Source organism: Gorilla gorilla, chromosome 4 (genome assembly GCF_029281585.2).
Source record: "Gorilla gorilla gorilla isolate KB3781 chromosome 4, NHGRI_mGorGor1-v2.1_pri, whole genome shotgun sequence".
NCBI classification, from domain to species: domain Eukaryota; kingdom Metazoa; phylum Chordata; class Mammalia; order Primates; family Hominidae; genus Gorilla; species Gorilla gorilla.
The window spans coordinates 10,957,609-10,978,188 of NC_073228.2; the positions used below are offsets into that span (position 1 = coordinate 10,957,609).

At 58.1% G+C, this 20,580-nt stretch overlaps 1 protein-coding gene across 2 annotated transcripts; it reads right to left on the reverse strand.

Moving 5' to 3' along the window:
- Positions 1–36: 36 nt before the first annotated feature.
- Positions 37–8,266, reverse strand: CHMP6 (charged multivesicular body protein 6). Of its 2 annotated transcripts, XM_055389501.2 has the most exons (8): positions 8,107–8,266; positions 5,385–5,494; positions 5,126–5,213; positions 4,472–4,558; positions 3,159–3,224; positions 2,890–2,970; positions 1,778–1,832; positions 37–1,072 (listed from the first exon to the last, which is right to left on the reverse strand). In XM_055389501.2, the coding sequence occupies exons 1-8, from the start codon at positions 8,167–8,169 to the stop codon at positions 1,017–1,019; spliced, it is 606 nt and encodes a 201-aa protein (XP_055245476.1). In that variant the 5' UTR covers positions 8,170–8,266; the 3' UTR covers positions 37–1,016. The 2 variants fall into 2 exon arrangements, with proteins under 2 accessions (XP_055245476.1, XP_063561829.1); XM_063705759.1 differs by having other exon boundaries at positions 37–1,832; positions 8,107–8,250.
- Between the last annotated feature and the right edge of the window lie 12,314 nt (positions 8,267–20,580).

A 20,580-nucleotide genomic window follows, 5' to 3' on the forward strand; every position in this document is an offset into this window, starting at 1 on the left:
GCCTAGGTGCCCACTGCGCCCAAGTCCACGAGGCAGTGGGCGTGCAGGGCCAACTTTAATACGGGCCGGCCTGTCTGGGGGTCGAGGTGGCCGCTCCCTTTGTCCTTGTGGCTTTCCACGGGCAGGGGCGGTCCCAGCGAGATCGTCTCATAACCAAACCAGCCCTGTGCACGAGAAGTCACGCCATGCCCCACAGCCTCCGGTCCTGGCTGCTGGTGGCTCGGGGACCCGCAGGGCAGGAGGGTCCCGGGTCTCGCAGTTCCATGAGCCCCAGCCGCGGGGACCCCCATGGACAAACTTCCGGGGCCGCACCTGCCGGAGCAGCGTCTCCCGAGCATCGGAGGTCCTTTCTCAGCAGGGCTGAGCCCTGGTGGACAGAGCCGTGAGTGGCAAGGCGGGAGTCAGGGCTCTCGGAGTCGTCAATTCAGCAAGAAAGCCCCTGGCCCGCCACCTTCAAACTGGAGGTGGGCGTCTAGGGTGCGGAGGCAGAGGCACAGAGAGGTTCAGCACATGCTGGTCTCCTGGGGATCCCCCCACCAGCAGGGAAGCTGAGGTGCGCCGGGAAGCCAGGCCAAGGGAGGGACCCCTTAACGGAAGCCTGCACCAGCTAACGGGAGCAGCGAGGAGCACGAGGAAGCGCGGGGACCCCAAGGTCTGGAGGTGTCTTCCTCACAGACGAGGGCGAGCCACGCGGGGCTAGGACTGCAGGGGAACAGCACCAGAGGCGTCGGGCCTGGGCCGCGGCCACCGGGGGAGCCCACAACTGGCAGAAGCTGGGCTCGGCCGAGGGTTAATCCGGACTGAGAGCAGGCCAGTGGCGCCCGAGTGCATTCAGGCTCAAGGTCTCCAGGAGACGCTCTGGAGTCCTCCTGCAATGCGCCTGCGTGGCTGCGGCTCTGCTCAGCACCGTGGGCGCTGGGCTCCAGGGAACCCGGTCAGGGGCTGGCCGTGACCCCAACTCTCTGTGGGCCACAGTCCTTGGGGCATCCCCGTGAGTCCCACAAGAGGAGGCCACGTTACGAAGCTGCCACCAGCTCCGCCTGCCTGGGCCTGGCCTTGACAGGGATGTTTTCTGTGGAGGAAACAGAGATGTTTGTGACACGCCGAAGACCCACAGGCAGAGACCTCCAGAGAGGGACGAGGCCACAGGGGTGGAAAGGGCCAGTTCCGGGGACTTCGCACTAGGGAAGGGCACGCCCAGCTCTGGGGGAGGCAAGTGACAAACAGGAAGCCAATGGGGCTGACAGACAGGGCCAGGGACACGGGACAGTGGGCCAGGAAAGCACAGCCCCTCCCAGCAGGACTCAGAGAGGAGAAGAGCCCCAAAGATGGGTAAAGGAACAGAACAAACGTGGATGGACGGTTCTAAAGTCAGCTTCCCAGTGGGCAGGTTGGAGAGCCTGTGCTGAATGGTGCCACGGGGAGAGCCATCCCTGGCTGACGGCTAATCCTGGGCTAGACCCTGGGAATGAGCTGGTGCTGCTGAAGAAGCCTTTCCCTAGTTCTGATTTCTGAATGTGCCTCTTTGAATGGGGTATGGCTCTCTTACGAGGTTACCCAGTTACCAAACCCCTGGGAAACCCAAGCCCAACCCCAAGGCCAGGTATGCACGCCCCCAAGCCAAACAGCCAGGCAGCAGGGCTCGCCCACGGCCCAGGAAGGCCTGGACGACCTCTGCCAAGTGAGAAGGGCTGGGAGCATTCTGTCTTGTTCCCTTCTAGAATCCACTTTTCTCCTGCGAATTCCAACCATTCAAAAGAATCAAACATGGAAATACCTGGGATCTTCTCAGGAAGGGGCTCGGAGGGAACCTCTGGCAGCTCTATTTGTTCCTGCAAGAAGCAAAGGGTAAGGCTGTGAGCAGGTGACAGGTCTGCCCCGGGCTGCCTGGGCCTCTCCAAGAGAACACGGATCCTGTCAGTCAGCCGCTCTCAGCCGGAGTTAAAGCGGACAGGAACGTGCTGCTCAGAAGACCCACGTCTGCAACTGCCCCGGCTTCTGGTGCCACCAGAATCCCCTAGGTGGTGACGCAGCCGCTACCATGGAGGCTCCTCCCAACAGACCCCGGGGCCCTGAGGGGCTGTAAGGCGGCGACGTCCTGGGTGTGCCCCAGAGACCCTGGCTCTCAGGGACCGAGGGGTGGGTGACACAGACACCCAGGTCACGCTGGTGTCCACCACTGCGGGGTGGGCTGCGGCACAACGCTGTCCCAGCGAGCTTGGCTGCCTAAGCCAGCACGGGTGCTTCTGCCTCTCAGCTGGCCTTCCCTGGAGGCCCCGGAGGACTCGGACCCTCAGGAGAAAGTAACTGAACAAGCAAGTGGGTGCAGGCACCACAGGCCGCACAGCACCAGAGCGCCGGGGCAGCTGGCAGCAGGGCTGGGGCAGAGGCCGGCTCTGGGGGCACCATGAGAATTTGGCAGACTGAGGCAGGGGCCCACAGAGAGGACAACCCCTTTGTCAGGGAGTGAATGCAGACTCAGAGCCTGGATGTGAGCCTGGGGCCAGGACGCGGCCCCCGCAGCGAGGGCCTATGTGGGACGTGAGTCAGCAGCCACGGCTGGGGAAAGCCAGCACCACAGCCGTGACAGCCGGGGACAGAAAGGGGCCGAGGCACCAGGAAGGCCCAGCATCCCCGCTCTGTCCAGGGCACGGGGCCAGCCTGCCTGCACCAGACTGTCAGGTGAGCAACCCTGAAAACAGAGTCACCTCAGGTAGGAAAACCAGTCACAAACCGCAGACTATTTACTTAAGGGACACCACATATGAGATCACCATGGGCAGGGCCTCCTGGGGGTCTGAGCTCTGGGGGTCCCACTGCCTGAGTGACTGTGCTCAGTCCTGGGGGTCCCATCGCCCGAGTGACTACTCAGTCCCGGGGGGCGGTTACCTGAGTGATTGCGCTCAGCTCCTCCAGGATGGCGTCTTCATCCTCCTGAGTGAAGCTTCCTGCTAGGAGCTCGTCTATTTGCTGCAAAAGGACAGGCGGTGGTGAGAGCAGTGAGGAGGCGGCCCCTCAGGGAGGAAGGAGACGGCCTGTGGCTGGGTTTCGTCCCCTTGAGAGAAGGCGGCCGCTCTAGGATGTGGGACAGTTTGGCCCTCGAGGGTGGCCTTGTGGGTTCCCACAGTTGGGGTCAGGCCGGTCAGGGTGCCACCTACCCGCTGGTACTCCACGGCCTCCTGCGTCTCATCCAGGATCCTCTCCACCTCTTCAATGGACATCACCTGTGGACGAGGGTGATGGGTGTTGACGCCTGTCGGTGAGGCCAATGGTAGACCCCCGACAGAGGCCTCCTGGGCTCTCAGGGCCACGGCCTCACCTCTCTGTTTATTTTTATTTATTTTTAAAGACAAGGTCTGGCTGTGTTGCCCAGGCTGGGCTCAAGCGATCCGTCCAAGTAGCTGGGACTACAGGTGCATGCCACCACACCCGGCTCCTGTCCCTGTTTAAATGAGGCCAGGCCATGTGTGTCCCAGGCATGCGCCCGTCCTGAGGCCACAGGGGCCGTTTGATGAGTCTTTTCAGAGGCCACGACTGCACTGCCCTGGCGCCTGCTGCCCCTTCTCACCCTGAGTCAGCTCTCACAGCCGCTGGTAAAAACAAGCAACAGGTAGAACATTCTGGGCAGGTGACTTGATTTCTTTTGAGTGGCAAAAGGTCAAAGGGCCACTTGTGCTTGACCGGCACACACCACCAGTACTCCCCAAACACTTGGAAAAGTGGCACAGCCAGACCTCCCGCCAGGTGAGTCCCCGACTCTCCAACTAGCCCCACCCACTGGCCCCCACGTCGGGAGTGTGATGGGGTTGGTGGGGGAACGTGGTATGGCCACGCTGGGCTTCACATCCATGCCCGGCCTGAGATGAGGCCGGTATTCACCTCCTCCAGAAAGCCTTCTTTTTTTTTTTCCTGAGATGGAGTTTTGCTCTTATCACCCAGGCTGGAGTGCAGTGGTGCAATCTCATCTCACTGCAACCTCTGCCTCCCGGTTCAAGAGATTCTCCTGCCTCAGCCTCTTGAGTAGCTGGGTTTACAGGTGCCTGCCACCACGCCTGGCTCATTTTTGTATTATTAGTAGAGACAGGGTTTACCATGTTGGCCAGGCTGGTCTCGAACTCCTGACCTCAGGTGATCTGCCTGCCTTGGCCTCCAAAAGTGATTACAGGTGTGAGCCACCACACCCGCCACCTCCAGGAAGCCTTCTGTGATTAGTTTGCCAGCCCCCTCCCCACCCTCAGACTTCCCCTCTATGTCACTTCGGCGCCTGGGGACCCAGTTCCCACAGTTCCCAGCCTGTGCTGCACCCGGTCACTGCATCCCTGCCTGCCTGGCAGCACCCAACACATCTCCCCTGCCAGCCTCTTGCCCTGTGTCTGACACGAACACCGTGGGACAAGCCCCCCGCCCTATCCCCAGCTCCAGCCCAATGGGCTCCCCACGCCTCCATGCCCCTGGCCCTGCAGAGACCCACCTGGTGCATCTTGTTCAGACACTCATTTCCAAACTGCAGCCCCTCCATCACCTTCATTTCAATCTGGGTGAACTCAATACTCTGAACCTGAAAAGGAAACCAGAGCAGACGCAGGTGCTGAGGATCCGGCGTGCCCTCCTCCCGGCCCCGGGGCAGGGTTCAGGATGACACCGTTGCTGGGCGGGTGCTGCTGGGCGTGAGGGTGACTCCTGACACCTGCTCCTTCCTGTCCTCTCCCACTGCCAGGTGGGGATGCGCAGGACTGAGCAAGTGCCAGGGACACACTCAGAGGACCGCTGGTTGCTTGTTAGTAGCTCTGGTTACCAAAGAGCAGAACCACGCCGCTCGGGTCCCTAACACCAGGGACACTCAGTCCCCACGTAGACCCCTGACCTACCCACACCACCCAGGGGTGGCCCAACCTTCCCCACCTCAGTCCTGCGAGAGCCAACCTGCCCCCCAGCCCCTTAAGACCATTAGCTTCCTGGCAGACTCCCCGGGATTCCAGGCCCACCCCTCTTCAGGTCAGCTTCAGCCCGAGGCATCTGAGAGGAGGAGCTTTTAGCTCTCGGGAGAAATTCTGATGTCCACGCAGCCGGGCGGAGCTGCCTCCAGCTGCACCTGCACTCCAGGGCGAAGCACCCAGCCACCCACCATGGCCTCCAGGCTGCTGATCTGGTTCTCTGTCCTGTCCAGGAGCTGCTCCTGGTATCGCTTCTTCTTGAGCAGCAGCTTGGCCCGTCTGCAGAGGGAAGCCCAAGAGTGACCCACTGTGGCCCTCCTGGGCCCCCCACCCCAGCCGACAGGGTGCCCACGTTGCCCGGGCCCCCCACCCCAGCCGACAGGGTGCCCATGCTGCCCGGGCCCCCCACCCCAGCCGACAGGGTGCCCACGCTGCCCGGGCCCCACTCACTCCTTCCTGCCGTCCCGCAGCAGCTGCCGGGCCAGGGCGCGCTCGCGCTCCAGCTGCTGGGCGATTCTCTTCTGGTACTGCCTCAGCTTGTCCCGCTGCTGCTTCAGTTGCTGCCAAGAGAGAGAGGGCCTGGTGTCACCGAGCCCACGCTGGGAGCCCTGGCCACGCTACTGAGCGCCAGGCATGGAGGCCAGGCGGCCCTCCGTGAGTGTCCTTCATGGGGCAGGGTTGCCTTCCAGGGGACAGGTGGTGCTGCCTGGACACGTCTGGGGATGGAAGCCAGGGACACAGCTCCACATCCTGCCACGCAAGGGGCAGCCCCACCAGAGGGTCACCCGGACTCCACAGCCCATCACAGGGATGGGGAAGACCACCGCAGCATTGCTGTGGGTCCACCCTCGAGGCTGCCTGCCAGCGGTACAAGCGCTCAGGGCTCAGGTCAGGGAGCAGCTGCCAGGACCTCAAAGGTTTGGACTCGGCTGGGCGCAGTGGCTCACGCCTGTAATCCCAGCACTTTGGGAGGCTGAGGCGGGCAGAGCACGAGGTCAGGAGATCGAGACCATCCTGGCTAACACGGTGAAACCCCGTCTCTACTAAAAATACAAAAAAATATTAGCCGGGTGTGGTGGCGGTGCCTGTAGTCCCAGCTACCTGGGAGGCTGAGGCAGGAGAACAGCGTGAACCCGGGAGGCAGAGCTTGCAGTGAGCCAAGAGTATGCCACTGTGTTCCAGCCTGGGTGACAGAGTGAGACTCCATCTCAAAAAAAAAAGTTCGGACTCGAGAACATGCAGGTGGCGAGTACCCAAGTGCCACCAGCCACACGGCCAGGACAGGGCTCAGACATCCCCCCGGCTTCTCTCCTTGCGCTTCAGCCGCATGAGATGCCTGTGGCTTCCCTGCCCCTTTGCCAACCATCCGGCTGCAGAGACACCCACTCGGCCCCGCTGACCGCCTCTCATCTGTGTGCCGTCCCAGAGAGAGCACTCGGCCACTGAGGAACTTCAGCCAGTCCTGCCCTATCAGGCCCTTAAGTTTTCCAAACGTCATCACTTCATCACTTCAGACAATGCTAAGCCCGTACAGGCACAGGGATTATGGCCTTAAGGCAGGAGGCTGAGGAGAATTAGCTCAGTCAGGGCCTGTGTGCCTCTTTAAGACTCCACATAGGAAGTCAGTGCTCCCTCTACCTGAGGGCTCATTCCCGGCTCCCTCCACCCACGGAGTCTCCCCTTCGCAGTGCCAATGCCTGTGGGTCCTCTCGTTGCTACAGTGACAGGTGCCCCCTGCCCAGCCCCACTGCTGGGGAGACCCAGAGGCCAAAGGCAGGCAGCTGTGGCCAGGCTGCCCCCCTGTAAAACAAGGTCTCAGTGGAGGGTCACAGGCCACGTGGGGAACACCTGTTATCCTAGAAAAACAGAAAAAAAAAAAAAAGCAATCATTTGTGCTAGTGTGTGCTAAGGATGCTGTTCCCAAGCACCCAAAATCCCAGGGAGACCTACTGCAGCCTGGAACACGGGTCTGCACAGCCGAGAGCCCACAGTGACCCTTGGCAAGTGGAAAACCGTGCTTGAAGAGATACCGGAACTGAGTCCTTAAAGAGAGGGGAGGGAGTGCCTTGGGGCTGCCAGGGTAGGTGGAAGGTGGACGATGGAGGCTGGGCCCAGCTGTCTTGCAGGCAGCTCGGGACGGTGCCCAGCGCTGTGCCCATCTTCTCTAGGGACAAATGTGCCCGTTGTTTCTTTTCACAGCTTATGGACTCAGATGCCAACGTAAGATTCCCTCTTTCATTTACATTAGCTTCTCTTTTAGTATAAAATTAACCTATTTCTGTTGCACAAAATTTAGAAAAGAAAGCACCCGAAAAAGCTAGCCCTGCTTCCATTTCGGGGTCTCTTTCGTGACACGTTTATCTCGTTACAAAAATGGACTATTCTTAACCCGCCGTGTCCCTGACATGCCAGGCGACTCCTCCTCCTGCAGAAGCTAACTTTCACTTGGGAAAAGGCACCACCACCGGCCCGGCTGTGCCCCGGGGGGTCAGTCTGGAGTCGCCGCAAACAAACGCGCCAAACACGGTGGTCCTGCACCCAGGCGCTGCGGAAACCCGGCAGGACCCCGGCAGGCGTTCGGCGCACCTGTCGGCCGCTCCTCGGACCAGGGCAGATTTCCTTCCAGTCCTGGCCTGGATGGGGTGAGGGAGAGGGGATGCCCCGCGCTGCCTCGCGAAGCCGGCAGCACCGCTGGGGCTCCGGCCCAGGGCACCAGGAGGCAAATGAGCCGCGGGACGGGGGCGGGGGCAGCGACTCCGGGAGAGCCGGGACCCCCGGGGCCGGGACCTGCTCCCGCGGGCCCAGAGCCAGGGAAAGCCCAGCGCCGCGCGGACCCCAAAGACAGGCCGCCAGGCTGTGGCCGAGCCCCGAACGCCGGCGTCGAATCCCGCAGTCACCAGCCGCGCCCACCCCGGTGGGGCTCGCAGAGGCGGACGCGCGGGCCCGGGGGAAGTCGGCAGCCACGGCGCCGCGCAGGAGACCCCGGCCCGAGGCCCCGCGGGCGAGGAGGGACGCAGGGCGGAGAGACCGAGGGGCCCGGCTGCGCGCTGCACCTCAGTTTCCCCATCCGAACGCGGGGGGCCGAGGGCGCGGGGCTCTTCCGGCCCCGCCGCGCGCCCCGGCCCCGTCGCCTGTCCCGGCCCCAGCCCTGACCCCGGGCCCGGGCCCTCACCAGGATGGCCTTGTCCTGCTCCGTGACGCGGCTCTGCTTCTTGCGGCCGAACAGGTTGCCCATGGCGGCGCCCGCCCCTGGCCCGGGACCCACCAAGTCCGATCCCCGCCGCCGCCCCGCGGCCACCGTAGCTCGGGTCCTCCCGCTACGGCGGCCGCGCCGGGCCAGGCGCCGCGGAACGCGAAGCCCGAGCGCCTCCTCTGGCCGCGCGCCGTTGCCGCGGGTTCGAAACCACAGCCCGCCGGTCTCGGCGACCGCCGCGAACACCGCGGCCTCCTTGGACCGGTACAGAGAAGTGGCACGGATACCTGGATGTTAGGGCCCGCGATGTTCGGGCCCGGGATGTTCTAAATAACGTGTTTCCGTGCACCCTTCCTGTGCAGGTGAAGGCAAAAATTTCTTATCTCCTAATTAAATGGGATCCTTTTAGATTAACATAATTCAGTCTCCCCAGGCTTTCAGGAATCTTGTGCAGGAATCCACTGTCCCACTGGCTCTGAACACAAAATGCCGCATTAATGATGTGATATTCAACGTTTTGCACTTTTTTTTTTTGATGGAGTCCTGCTCTGTCGCCCAGGGTGGAGTGCAGGGGCGCTATCTCGGCTCACTACAAACTCTGCCTCCCGGGTTCAAGTGATTTTCCTGCTTCAGCCTCCTGAGTAGCTGGGGCTACAGGTGCCTGCTGCCACGCCCGGCTAATTTTTGTTAGTGGAGACGGGGTTTCACCATATTGGCCAGGCTGGTCTTGAGCTCCTGACCTTCTGATCCACCCACCTCGGGCTCCCAAAGTGCTGGGATTACAGGCGTGAGCCGCCGCGCCAGGCCCGCTTTGCACTTTAAAGTGTTGCCTGAAATGCAACCAGCAGCGCCCCTCCACCCATCCTTTCAGCCCTGGGATCTTCCCCTCTTCCACTGCGCTGCTCCCTGTCTGTAGATCAGTGCCAGGAGGAGACCAGCATGGCTGGGCTCAGCTTCTCCTTCCAAGGAATCGTGGCTGCGTCCCCCACAGAAGCATTCTTCCCTGGGGGGCTAAGAAACACATGAATGGGGATAAAGGGTAAAACGGAGAAGCCACCCCGGTTCCCGCCTGAGTATCCTGACTGTGGTTCCTGAGCATTCACTAAGTGTCAAAGAAAAGCACTCAGCTGAGGATGGCTTGAGGCCAGGAGTTCAAGACCAGCCTGGCAACATAGCAAGACCCCCGTCTCTACAAAAAAATATAAAAAATAACATCAAAAGGAGAATAATTATCACCTGTTCCAAACCTTTGGACTCCAGAACCTTCACTGAGGTGAGGGGGCCCCTGAATTTTTGTGGGGTTCATCTCCCACCCTCTGATTTGTCTCACTAAGACATCTGAAGTACTTTTTTCCTTGGTGTCCATGGGGACGTTGAGGAAAAAAAAAAAAAAAGAGTTGCTACTTCCTGCTCCTCATGAAGGGGGAAGGAAGAGCTGGGTAGAGGAAGGCGTGATCCTTGGCTAGGGATCCCCCCACCGCCTGTGCCCACAAACCTAGGTGAGGACAGGGATTTTTGTTTTCCTGCCCAAATGTTGCATTTCCAAAGACCACCCTGGCCTGCCACGCCCCCATCCTGTCCCTATAAAATCCCCGAGACTCTAGCAGACTCCATCTGGCCAGGTGTGGTGGCTCACGCCTGTAATCCCAGCACTTTGGGAGGCTGAGGTGGGTGGATCACCTGAGGTCAGGAGTTCGACATCAGCCTGGCCTCACATAGTGGACCGCGTCTCTACAAAACTACAAAAGTTAGTGGGGCATGGTGGCATGCACCTGTAATCGCAGCTACTTGGGAGGCTGAGGCAGGAGAATCGCTTGAACTTGGGAGGTGGAGGTTGCAGTGAGCTGAGATCACACCACTGCACTCCAGCCTGGGCGACAGTGTGATACTCTGTCTCCAAAAAAAAAAAAAAAAAAAAAAAAAAGAAAAGAAATTGGAATCCATTTGATGCCAGTGTCTTGTCATTCCTGAGACGCTTGAGTATTTCCCCCCCTCTGTTACACAGTTACTTTGGTAAACAGGTACGGGTCCCTTTGGGGGACTCTTCCCGTGGCTTTGCTGCTGTATTCCTTGCAGCAATGCTTCAGGTGTCTCCCTCAAGGAACCTGGCCCCCAATTCAAGGGCTCCAGGTCTGTGAATTGGCTCAGCCTGGAAACAGGTGAGAGGCCGTGGCTGTCCACTGTGGTGACTCAAGTCAGGTTTGGCCACCAGACCCAGAGTTTTGTTTCTGTTGTGTAAGACAAACGGCACTCTGGTCTGCCAACCCTTTGTTTCACCCTGGGCACTGTGATTCGCCTGAGGACCCTGCAGGCCACGGCATCCCGAGCGCCAGTTCCTTCTGCCGCCGCTGGCGCACACAGCCCGCGTGGGACTTGACGGCGGCGGTTGCCCTCTGTCCTGCTGCTGCTCTGGGATGTGTCACCCCATGGAGATCAAGGAGCGCATCTCCGCCGCGGCACCCCTCTCCCCGCGGTCACACTTGGCCTACGAAGGAGAGCAGTAGCAGGACTTTTCAGGGTGCAGGGGCTCCCCTCGCCCGGGTGTTCCTCACGTCCGGGAAGGTGGTGCTTCTGAGCCTGCGGGGCGTGGCTGGGTGTGGGCGTGCGGGTCACACTCACGGACTGCCTGTCCGTGGACCTTCGGATTCTCTCCTCCACAGCAGGCCATGGAGGGTCTGGGGTCTTGGGTTCGTGACCTGCGGGCCTCTGGGCCTGAGCTTCCGCCGTCGCGCGAGGGAGCTCTTAGCTGTGGCTGCAGCTGCAGACCCGGCAGAGCGATCAAGGCCCCCAGATCAGGGACTTCAGCCCCCTCTAGCGTTCCGATTCGGCGTTCCCGGTCCAACCCCCCGGATCCACTCCCACAGGTTCTCCCCAGGTTCCCCGCGATATCTATCTGAAATATCTCTGAATTCTTGTAGCATGTAAGCCAGGGTTTGCCAAACTACAGCCTGCGGGCCACATCCGGCCTGGAATCTATTTTTTTGTACAGCCTTTGAGTTAAGAGTGGATTTTACATTTAAGGATTGTAAAACACACACACACACACACACACACACACACACACACACACACAATAACACCGAAAAGGAGGAGGAACGGAGGAGGGAGAAGGAGAAGGGCAAGAGCAAGGTGGCCAGAGGCCGTATGTGGCTCACGGAGCCTGATATTTACCGTTTGATTTTTTTTTTTTTTTTGAGACAGAGTCTCACTTTGTCACCCAGGCTGGAGTGCAGTGGTGTGATCTCAGCTCACTGCAGCCTCTGCCTCCCAGGTTCAAGCGATTCTCCCCTCAGCCTCCTGAGTAGCTGGGATTACAGGCACCTGCCACCGCGCCCAGCTAATTTTTTTTTGTATTTTTGGTAGAGATGGAGTTTCACCATGTTGACCAGGCTGATCACAAACTCCTGACCTCAGGTAATCCACCCACCTCGGCCTCCCAAAGTGCTGGGATTACAAGCATGAGCCACCGCGCCTGGGTGCTGTTTGTTCTCTTACAGAAAAAATTCCCAAGTCCCAGCATGAGCTGTTGTCTCCTGTGTCACGCTGTCCCGGATCCCTAAGATCTGATGCTAATTGTAGGCAACAGGAGGTGGCTGTGCTGGCTTGGGGAGGACGGCAACCTCTCGCAAGGGTCTCACCGGTGGGCTCTTGAGGGTTTTCAAACTCAGGAGCACCAGTAACCTCAGCCACCACCACTCCCACTGACAAGGGAGCCTCGGGGCACCCTGGCAGGAGCCGACCGTGAGCTCCACGGGGTTCCGGGCGCTGCCTCCACTCTGGGTCAGGGGTGCCGTCCTGTCAGCATTCTGCCTCTCAAGTGAGGACACGGGCAAGGCTGTGTGCTCAGCTGACCCTGTGATCAGGTGACACGTGGGACTGAACATTGTGTTTGATTTCCAGCAATGTCAGCCCCGTAGGGACCACAAACAGCAGCTCCTGTGAGGGCTGCCACGAACATTCTCTGCCTCTCAGCTGACCCGAGGTCTGGGAGAAGCTGCTCCTGCCAGCCATCTGATTGCTGTGAACGCCCAGTGTGTGGAGCAGGAACCCCCAGTCCACAGTCCTGGGGTGTCCTTGTTGTTCTGCTCTGAAGGGCAGCAGCCGCTTGGGCACCCTGGCACCAGCCTCACCCAGCCCTTTCTTTCACCCAACCAGAGGCCACAGCGATTCCACTGCAAAGTGGGGCCTGGCACCCCGTTTCCCATTGGCAGGAAACTCAGCCAGGCATTCACACCCTAGGGATGATGCAAACAGTCCCCAAATGCCCTCCTGGGACCTCTCCTCGTGCTAATTCTGTACCATTAGGTTCCAGGCAGGAGACAGAAACCACACCAGTAATTTGAACAGGAACATTTAATATAAAGAATCATAAGCTAGAAAAGGAGGTTTCACTATTAAAAGGTTACAAGAGAACTCTGAGGAATACAGGAATAGCAGTGCCAGAAGCAGCGTGTGTTTCTAGGACAGACAGGGAGCACACGAGGAGAAACCAAGAACCCGGAAGAACATCCCAACTCAAAGCTGGGCCTGGCTCTGCTGGACCCTGCAGGCTGCCCCTGCCCGCGGTGGAGGAAGTTACTGCGGGGTGAGAGCCTAGCCGTCCGTGGGGAGCCTGCCAGTTGGCCGAGAAACTCACCGAGGGGTGCATCTGGGCCAGAGCTTTCCTAACAGGAACTCCTGCCAGGTGCTTGAGAATCTTGCTGGGGAGCACGACAGACAGGGGGTGTCTGCGAGAAGCAGCCCATGGGTGGCGGAGACTCACGGAGGAGTTACCCGCACACGGAGCCACTGGCAGCTGCAGCAAGGAAGGGGTCAGACAGGGAGGCCCCATTCTCTGCCAGGCCTCGCTGCAACCTCCAGCTCCCTCTCCCGTCAAAGCCTCAGGCTGAGCTGGCCAGAAGAGGAGAAACGTTTACAGGGTCCAGCTCCGCCAGCACAAACAGGCCAGGAAGGGTGGATTTGGAGCTGAGGGGTGACAGTGGCGCACCGCTGAGCCTTTAATTATGGCGGCAGTGGTGCCATGTCACTTCTGAGACCAGGTGACAAAAGATGACACAAGGCTGGGTGTGGTGGTTCACACCTGTAATCCCAGCACTTTGGGAGGCTGAGGTGGGAGGATTATTTGAGCTCAGGAGTTCAAGACCAGCCTGGGCAACCCAGTGAGACCCCATCTCTATTTAAAAAAAAAAAAAAAAAAGATGGCCAGTCATGGTGGCTCACACCTATAATCCCAGCACTTTAGGAGGCTGAGGCGGGCAGACCACACAAGGTCAGGAGTTCGAGACCATCCTGGCAAACATGGTGAAATGCTGTCTCTACTAAAAATACAAAAATTAGCTAACATGGTGGTGCACACCTGTAGTTCCAGCTACTTGGGAGGCTGAGGCAGGAGAATTGCTTGAACCTGGGAGGCGGAGGTTGCAGTGAGTTGAGATCATGCCACTGCACTCCAGCCTGGACGACAGAGTGAGACTCCATCTCAAAAAACTAAACTAAACTAAACTAAACTAAAATAAGACACAGTGTCTACCTGGTGTCTCCTGGACTCTCGTTCTTGGAACTCAGCCACAAAGTCAGGAGGAGCCAAGCAGCCCCTGGGAGCCCCCATGGGAGGAACCGCCCACTGGCACCACCTGGCCAGCCATGGGATGAGCCTTCTTAGAAGGGAAATGTTCTAGTCCCCTCATCCGCTGAGCCACCCCAGCTGATGTCACACGGAGCAGAGACGAGCCTTCTCTGGTGTACTTTGCCTAAATCACAGATTTGTGAGCAAAATAAGTGTTTGTTATTGTTTTAAGCCACTGAGTTTTGGGGTGATTTGTTACTCAGCAAAAGATGACCAGAGCAATGGTTGTAGGTGCTTAGAGAAGGCAGCAGGGAGACTTAAGGTGTTGGTGTCTGCCCTTCCATGGAGAGGCATGTTCTCCCCTTTATTTGGGGGCCCAGTCCTGGGACTGGTCGGGCCGGGGAACTGGTGAGGGATCGCCGCTCTCCATTAAGGTATTTCATGGCAGATCTGGGTTTTTCCTTTTTTCTTTTTCTTTTTTTTTTTTTTGTGAGACAGTCTCACTCTGTCACCCAGGCTGGAGTGCAGTGGCGTGATCTCGGCTCGCTGCAAGTTCCACCTCCTGGGTTCACGCCATTCTCCTGCCTCAGCTTCCTGAGTACCTGGGATTACAGGCATGAGCCGCCAGACCTGGGTAATTTTTTGTATTTTTAGTAGAGATGGGAGTCTCACCATGTTGGCCAGGCTGGTCTTGAACTCCTGACCTCAGGTGATCCACCCACCTTAGTCTCCGGAAGTGCGGGGATTACAGGCGTGAGCCCCTGCGCCTGGCCTAGATCTGGGTTTGTTTTTGTTATTGTATTTTTTTTTTTTTTTGAGACAGGGTCTCACTGTTGCCCAGGCTAGAGTGCAGTGGTGCCGTCACAGCTCACTGCAGCCTTGACCTCCTGGGCTCAGGTGATCCACCCCACTCAGCCTCCCGAGTAGCTGGGACCACAGGTGCACACAACCATGCCTGGCTAATTTATGTATTTTTTGTAGAGATAGGGTTCTCATTATGTTGCCGAGGTGGGTCTCGAACTCCTGGGCTCAAGTGATCCTCAGTCCTTGTCCTCCCAAAGCGCTGGGATTATAGGCAAGAGCCACCGCGCCTGACCTGGTTTTTAAAAAAATGATCAATTTAAGCTTTCATAGACTGTCCATCTTTTTCAGTTCTGGGGATGCTTGACCCATTAGCCAAGGGCCCTGACCCCTGTGGCACTCTCTGCTCCCAGCTGGCCGCTCCTTCTGTCACCGAGCCCGTCCCATCTCAGACTCTCGGTCTTTGCCACTCCAGGGTCCCGTGAGAGATCAGGGGACACAGTCTTGTTGGCGGCAGAGCTCAGAGCCTCCTTGTGGGCAAGTTGCAGGCCTTTGTAAGGAATGTTTTGGGGATGTGATGAGGGACTCGGCCAATGGGTTGCATCTGACGAATCCATTTAGCATTCCTGGCTCTCTACGCTGCTGGATTCTTCTCTCTGTGCTCTACTGAGGAAATCCTGGAATCTCAGCTGGGCCACTGTTAAGTCCAGGTTTCTTTCTTTTTGAGACAGTCTCATTCTGTTGCCCAGGCTGGAGTGCAATGGCGTGATCTCGGCTCCCTGCAACCTCTGCCTCCAGGGTTCAAGCGATTCTCCGGCCTCAGCCTCCTGAGTAGCTGGGATTACAGGAGCCTGCCACCACGCCTGGCTAATTTTTTGTGTTTTTAGTAGAGATGGGGTTTCGCCATGTTGGCCAGGCTGGTCTCGAACTCCTGACCTCAGGTGATTCACTTGCCTTGGCCTCCCAAAATGCTGGGATTACAGGTGTGAGCCACCACGCCCGTCCAAGTCCAAGTTTCCAGCAACAAATAGAGCAAATGGCTCCAGTTTCTCACAGATGTTCAGGCAGACAGTTGAGCTCAGAGTCCCTGGAGTGTGCAGCCGCCCTGACAGTGAGATCCACGCTCACCACTAGTCTCCAGCTTGAATTAGCAAAATCTTGATAATCTTGGAGTGTGGCAGGTTTTTATTCTTCTCCCTGGAGTCAGCTGGGATCTCACTCCAGCTATGGGGTTAGAGGCAACCAGGGGTGACGGGCCTGGGTCTCGAGGGGAATCAGCCTCCTGCCCCAGGCAGATGCTTCAGGTGAGGTCTCCCAGTGTGGGAGCTGCCTCAGATAGGGAGGAGAGTGGCTTCTGCCGGCAAGCAAGGCTGAGTGGGACTCCCTGGGCAGGGGGTCAGGGTTACCCCTCAGCTCCTTCCATCCCCACTTCCCCCGCTCTGCTCTAAGGTTCACGCAGGTTACCTGGGGAGGCTGAGAATTTAATTTCCGTTGGAATCCTCCGAGCCGTAGGGTAAAACGTGGGAAATCATTTTTGGATGCCGTGGGCTTGCTACCAGAAGATTTTCTTCACTGTTCCTCCTTGTTTTCTGATTTTCTCCCTCTGACTTCAACTGAGACTGCAGGGCCCTTGTGTGTGATTTTAAAGATGTCATCCTTCCCCTGCTGTCGGAAATTGCCGGCCCGCCCCGGTCCTTGCAGTCAGCAGGGAGGATTCCTTCTGAGGCTCCGAGGGAGAATCCGGCCCATGTGTCCCCCGGCCCCTGGTGACTGTGGGCGGCGTCGGTGTCCCTTGGTTTGTAGAAACATCACCCCGTCCTCTGCCTTCATCTTCCCGACGTGTTCTCTTGTGTTATGATTGTGTCCAAATGTTCCCCCCCCTCCTTTTTTTTTTTTTTTCGAGACGGAGTCTCGCTCTGTGGCCCAGGCGGGAGTGCAGTGGTGCGATCTCGGCTCACTACAAGCTCTGCCTCCCGGGTTCACGCCATTCTCCTGCCTCAGCCTCCCGAGTAGCTGGGACTACAGGCGCCCACCACCACGCCCGGCTAACTTTTTGTATTTTTAGTAGAGACGGGGTTTCACCGTGTTAGCCAGGATGGTCTCGATCTCCTGACCTCGTGATCCGCCCGCCTCAGCCTCCCAAAGTGCTGGGATTACAGGCGTGAGCCACCGCGCCCGGCCAAATGTTCCCTTTTTATAAGGACAATATGTTTATATGGAGGAGCCTGCCCTAACACCACCCACATTAACTAATTACATCTGCAATGACATCATCTCCAACCGAGGTCCCATTCTGCGGCGCTAGGGGGAAGGACTTCAACCTGTGAGTCTTGGGGAGGCACAATCCACTCTTAACATAGCAATGAGGTCATCACCTGAGGTTTGCCCTGGAAAGCAGGAACCCCTCTGGGCATTTCAAGGAGGGAGGTATTTAATACAAAGGATCGAGTGCTTCAAAAATCATTAAGAGTTGGAGGAATGAAGGCCGGGGAGTCCCATCCCTGGATCTCGGGGACATGGCGAGTGTTTAGAGTCGGGAGGTTGCAGGGACCGCAGGAAACCCTTGGTGATGGCCACAGCTGCCGCCAGCACCAGCGTGAAAACGCCCACCCGCCACGGCAAGACCTAACGTGGGCCAGACCCAGGAACAAGGACACAGATTCTACTCCTCTCCCGCCGCCCCTGTCTCACGAGGGCCCTGCCTGCTGGGGACACTCGCCCGGGATCCCTCAGCAGGCAGCATGGGGCCAAGCTGCCCACAGCTGGCCTGGAACATGGGATGGGAAGGCTGTGGGGATCCGGGAAGGTTCCATTGAGGAGGTGACATTTGGGGTGGCCTTCAAATGACACACGAATGGAGAGGCAGCCGGTGAGAAAAGGTGGTTCTTCTGAGGCACCAATGACGTGGACATGACATCATCATCCAGCTGGTCCCTCCGCCCAGGTGTCCACCAGCCTCTGGGGGTGGTGCTGGTGGCTCCACTCCACAGAGGTGGCCCTAGGCCTTCTGGGTGCAGGAACTGACCAATGCAGTCACCAGTGGAGGAAGCCCTCCCCACTCTCTGTCCCTCATCTCTTCCCTGACCACGCAGCCAGCTTCCTCCTAGGGCTGGAGGGCCGTTGGGTGGAGAGGGCAGCCCTCCTTCTCCGCCTTCCAGTCCCAGCCTAGTCAGCTGCAGCCATGGTGGGTGAAGACCCACGGCTGCCCGGCCCAGGAGTCACACCCACGCCTGAGCCCGTGCCTAGTGGGGAGGGAGGGAAGGTGGGGCCGAGAGGCATGCAGGGAGGGAAAAGGCCTTTTGCCGTGTTGCAGGTGACCTGCCTGGGCTGCGTGCTGACGCCTGGCTTGGGCCAGGAGACCCTGAGATCATGAACTGGGGTCTGCACCCCTCCTTGCAGGTGCCCCGCGTCGGTGGGACCCAGCGGATGTGGGAGAGCTGCCACCTTCTCCATGGGCCAGGGGAGTGTCCAGGCAGGGGCTCCCACGCTCCTGGTGGGATCTTCAGGGTCAGACTAAGCAGCGGTGACTCAGGAAGCAGAGAAAATGATGAGCCAGACGAACATTCTGGAACAAGTCAAAAGAAGCAAATCCCCAAGGCATGGGCGAGAGCCCGGAAAGTGCTGGTGCCGGACACAAGTGCGGGGTTGGAGGGACCCGCGGCTGCAGACACTCCCTGGGGCGCGGCAATGGTCGGCCTAGGGAAGAGAAGGTGTCCTCGGAAGGGCTGCGCCAGCGCCGGGGAGAAGTGGGCTGCTCCCAGAGGAGGCCCCGGGTGGCCCAGAGGGAAGACCCTGCTTGCTGGGGACCCTCAGAGACCCGTGGAGTGGGGGCGCTGGGCTGCAGGGGGTTAAGGGCGAAGACATCTTTTGGGTGCTTGAGAGCCGCGGTAGAAATGGGGCAGGAAGGGGTGGCGCCGGGCCTCGGGGCTGACGTCCCAGCAGCTTGTCCCGCCCCGGCTGGCAGCGGCGACCCCCGCGCCAGGGGAAGGAGCAGCGGCTACGGCGGCCACGCGGTGGCGCTGCGGGACAGGGGAAGCCGGCGGCCCTCGCAGCTGGGGCGGCCCCCAGACCCCGGTGGGAGAGACCCCAGACCCCGCAGGCGGGACCCCAGACCCGGTGGGAGGACCTCAGCCCGGAGGAGGCAGGACCCCACACCCCTGCGGGAGAGACCCGCAGACCCCTAAGGGAGGCCCCCAGACCTCGGCAGGCCGCCCCGGGGTCCTCGCGGGCCCCTACCCTGTGCAGGCTCCTGCGCGGACGGCAGCGGAGACTGGGGTCCCGGAAACCCGCGGGGGGGCGGGGGCAGGGGCACGGGGAGTGGGAGGCCCTGTGGCTGCGGGACCTGCGGGGCTTGATGAAGTCACTACCTCACTCATTCACTCATCCATTTATTCACCTGCTCCCTCCCTCCCTCTTCACTCATTCATTCATTCATTCACCTGCGCATTCATTTCCTCCCTCATTCATTCATTCACCCGCTTATTCACTCACTTCCTCATTCATTCATTCATTCACCTGCTCATTAACTCCTTCACTCCCTCCCTCCCTCACTGACTCACTCACTCATTCACTCATTCATTCACCCACTCATTCTCTCACTTATTCACTCACTCCCTCATTCACTCATTCATTCACCTGCTCATTAACTCACTCCCTCCGTCCCTCACTGGCTCACTCATTTACTCATTCATTCTCTCACTGACTCATTCACCCACTCTTTAACTCCCTCACTCCGTCTCTCCGTCCCTCACTGACTCACTCATTCACTCCCTCCCTCCCTCATTCATTCATTCACTCACCCACTCCCTCACTCATTCAGTCACCCACTCCACTCATTCATTCATTCGTCCTCTCATTCACCCACACACTCATTCACTCACACACTCATTCACTCACACACTCATTCATTCACCCACTCATTCACACACACACTCACTCACACACACACTCACTCATTCACTCACACACTCATTCACTCACACACTCATTCACACTCACTCATTCACTCACACACACTCACTCATTCACTCACACACACTCACTCACACTCATTCATTCACCCACTCATTCACACTCATTCACTCACACACTCACTCATTCACTCACACACTCATTCATTCACCCACTCATTCACACTCATTCACACACACTCACTCATTCACTCACACACTCATTCATTCACCCACTCATTCACACTCACTCACACACTCACTCATTCACTCACACACTCATTCATTCACCCACTCATTCACACTCATTCACACACTCACTCATTCACTCACACTCATTCATTCACCCACTCATTCACACTCACTCATTCACTCACACACACTCACTCATTCACTCACACACACTCACTCATTCACTCACACACACTCACTCACACACTCATTCATTCACCCACTCATTCACACTCATTCACTCACACACACTCACTCATTCACTCACACACTCATTCATTCACCCACTCATTCACACTCATTCACTCACACACTCACTCATTCACTCACACACTCATTCATTCACCCACTCATTCACACTCATTCACACACACTCACTGATTCACTCACACTCATTCATTCACCCACTCATTCACACTCACTCATTCACTCACACACACTCACTCATTCACTCACACACACTCACTCACACATTCATTCACCCACTCATTCACACTCACTCATTCACTCACACACTCACTCATTCACTCACACATTCATTCACCCACTCATTCACACTCACTCACACACACACTCACTCATTCACTCACACACTCATTCATTCACCCACTCATTCACACTCATTCACACACTCACTCATTCACTCACACACTCATTCATTCACCCACTCATTCACACTCACTCATTCACTCACACACACTCACTCATTCACTCACACTCATTCATTCACACACTCATTCATTCACCCACTCATTCACACTCACTCATTCACTCACACACACTCACTCATTCACTCACACTCATTCATTCACCCACTCATTCACACTCATTCACTCACACACTCACTCATTCACTCACACACTCATTCATTCACCCACTCATTCACACTCACTCATTCACTCACAC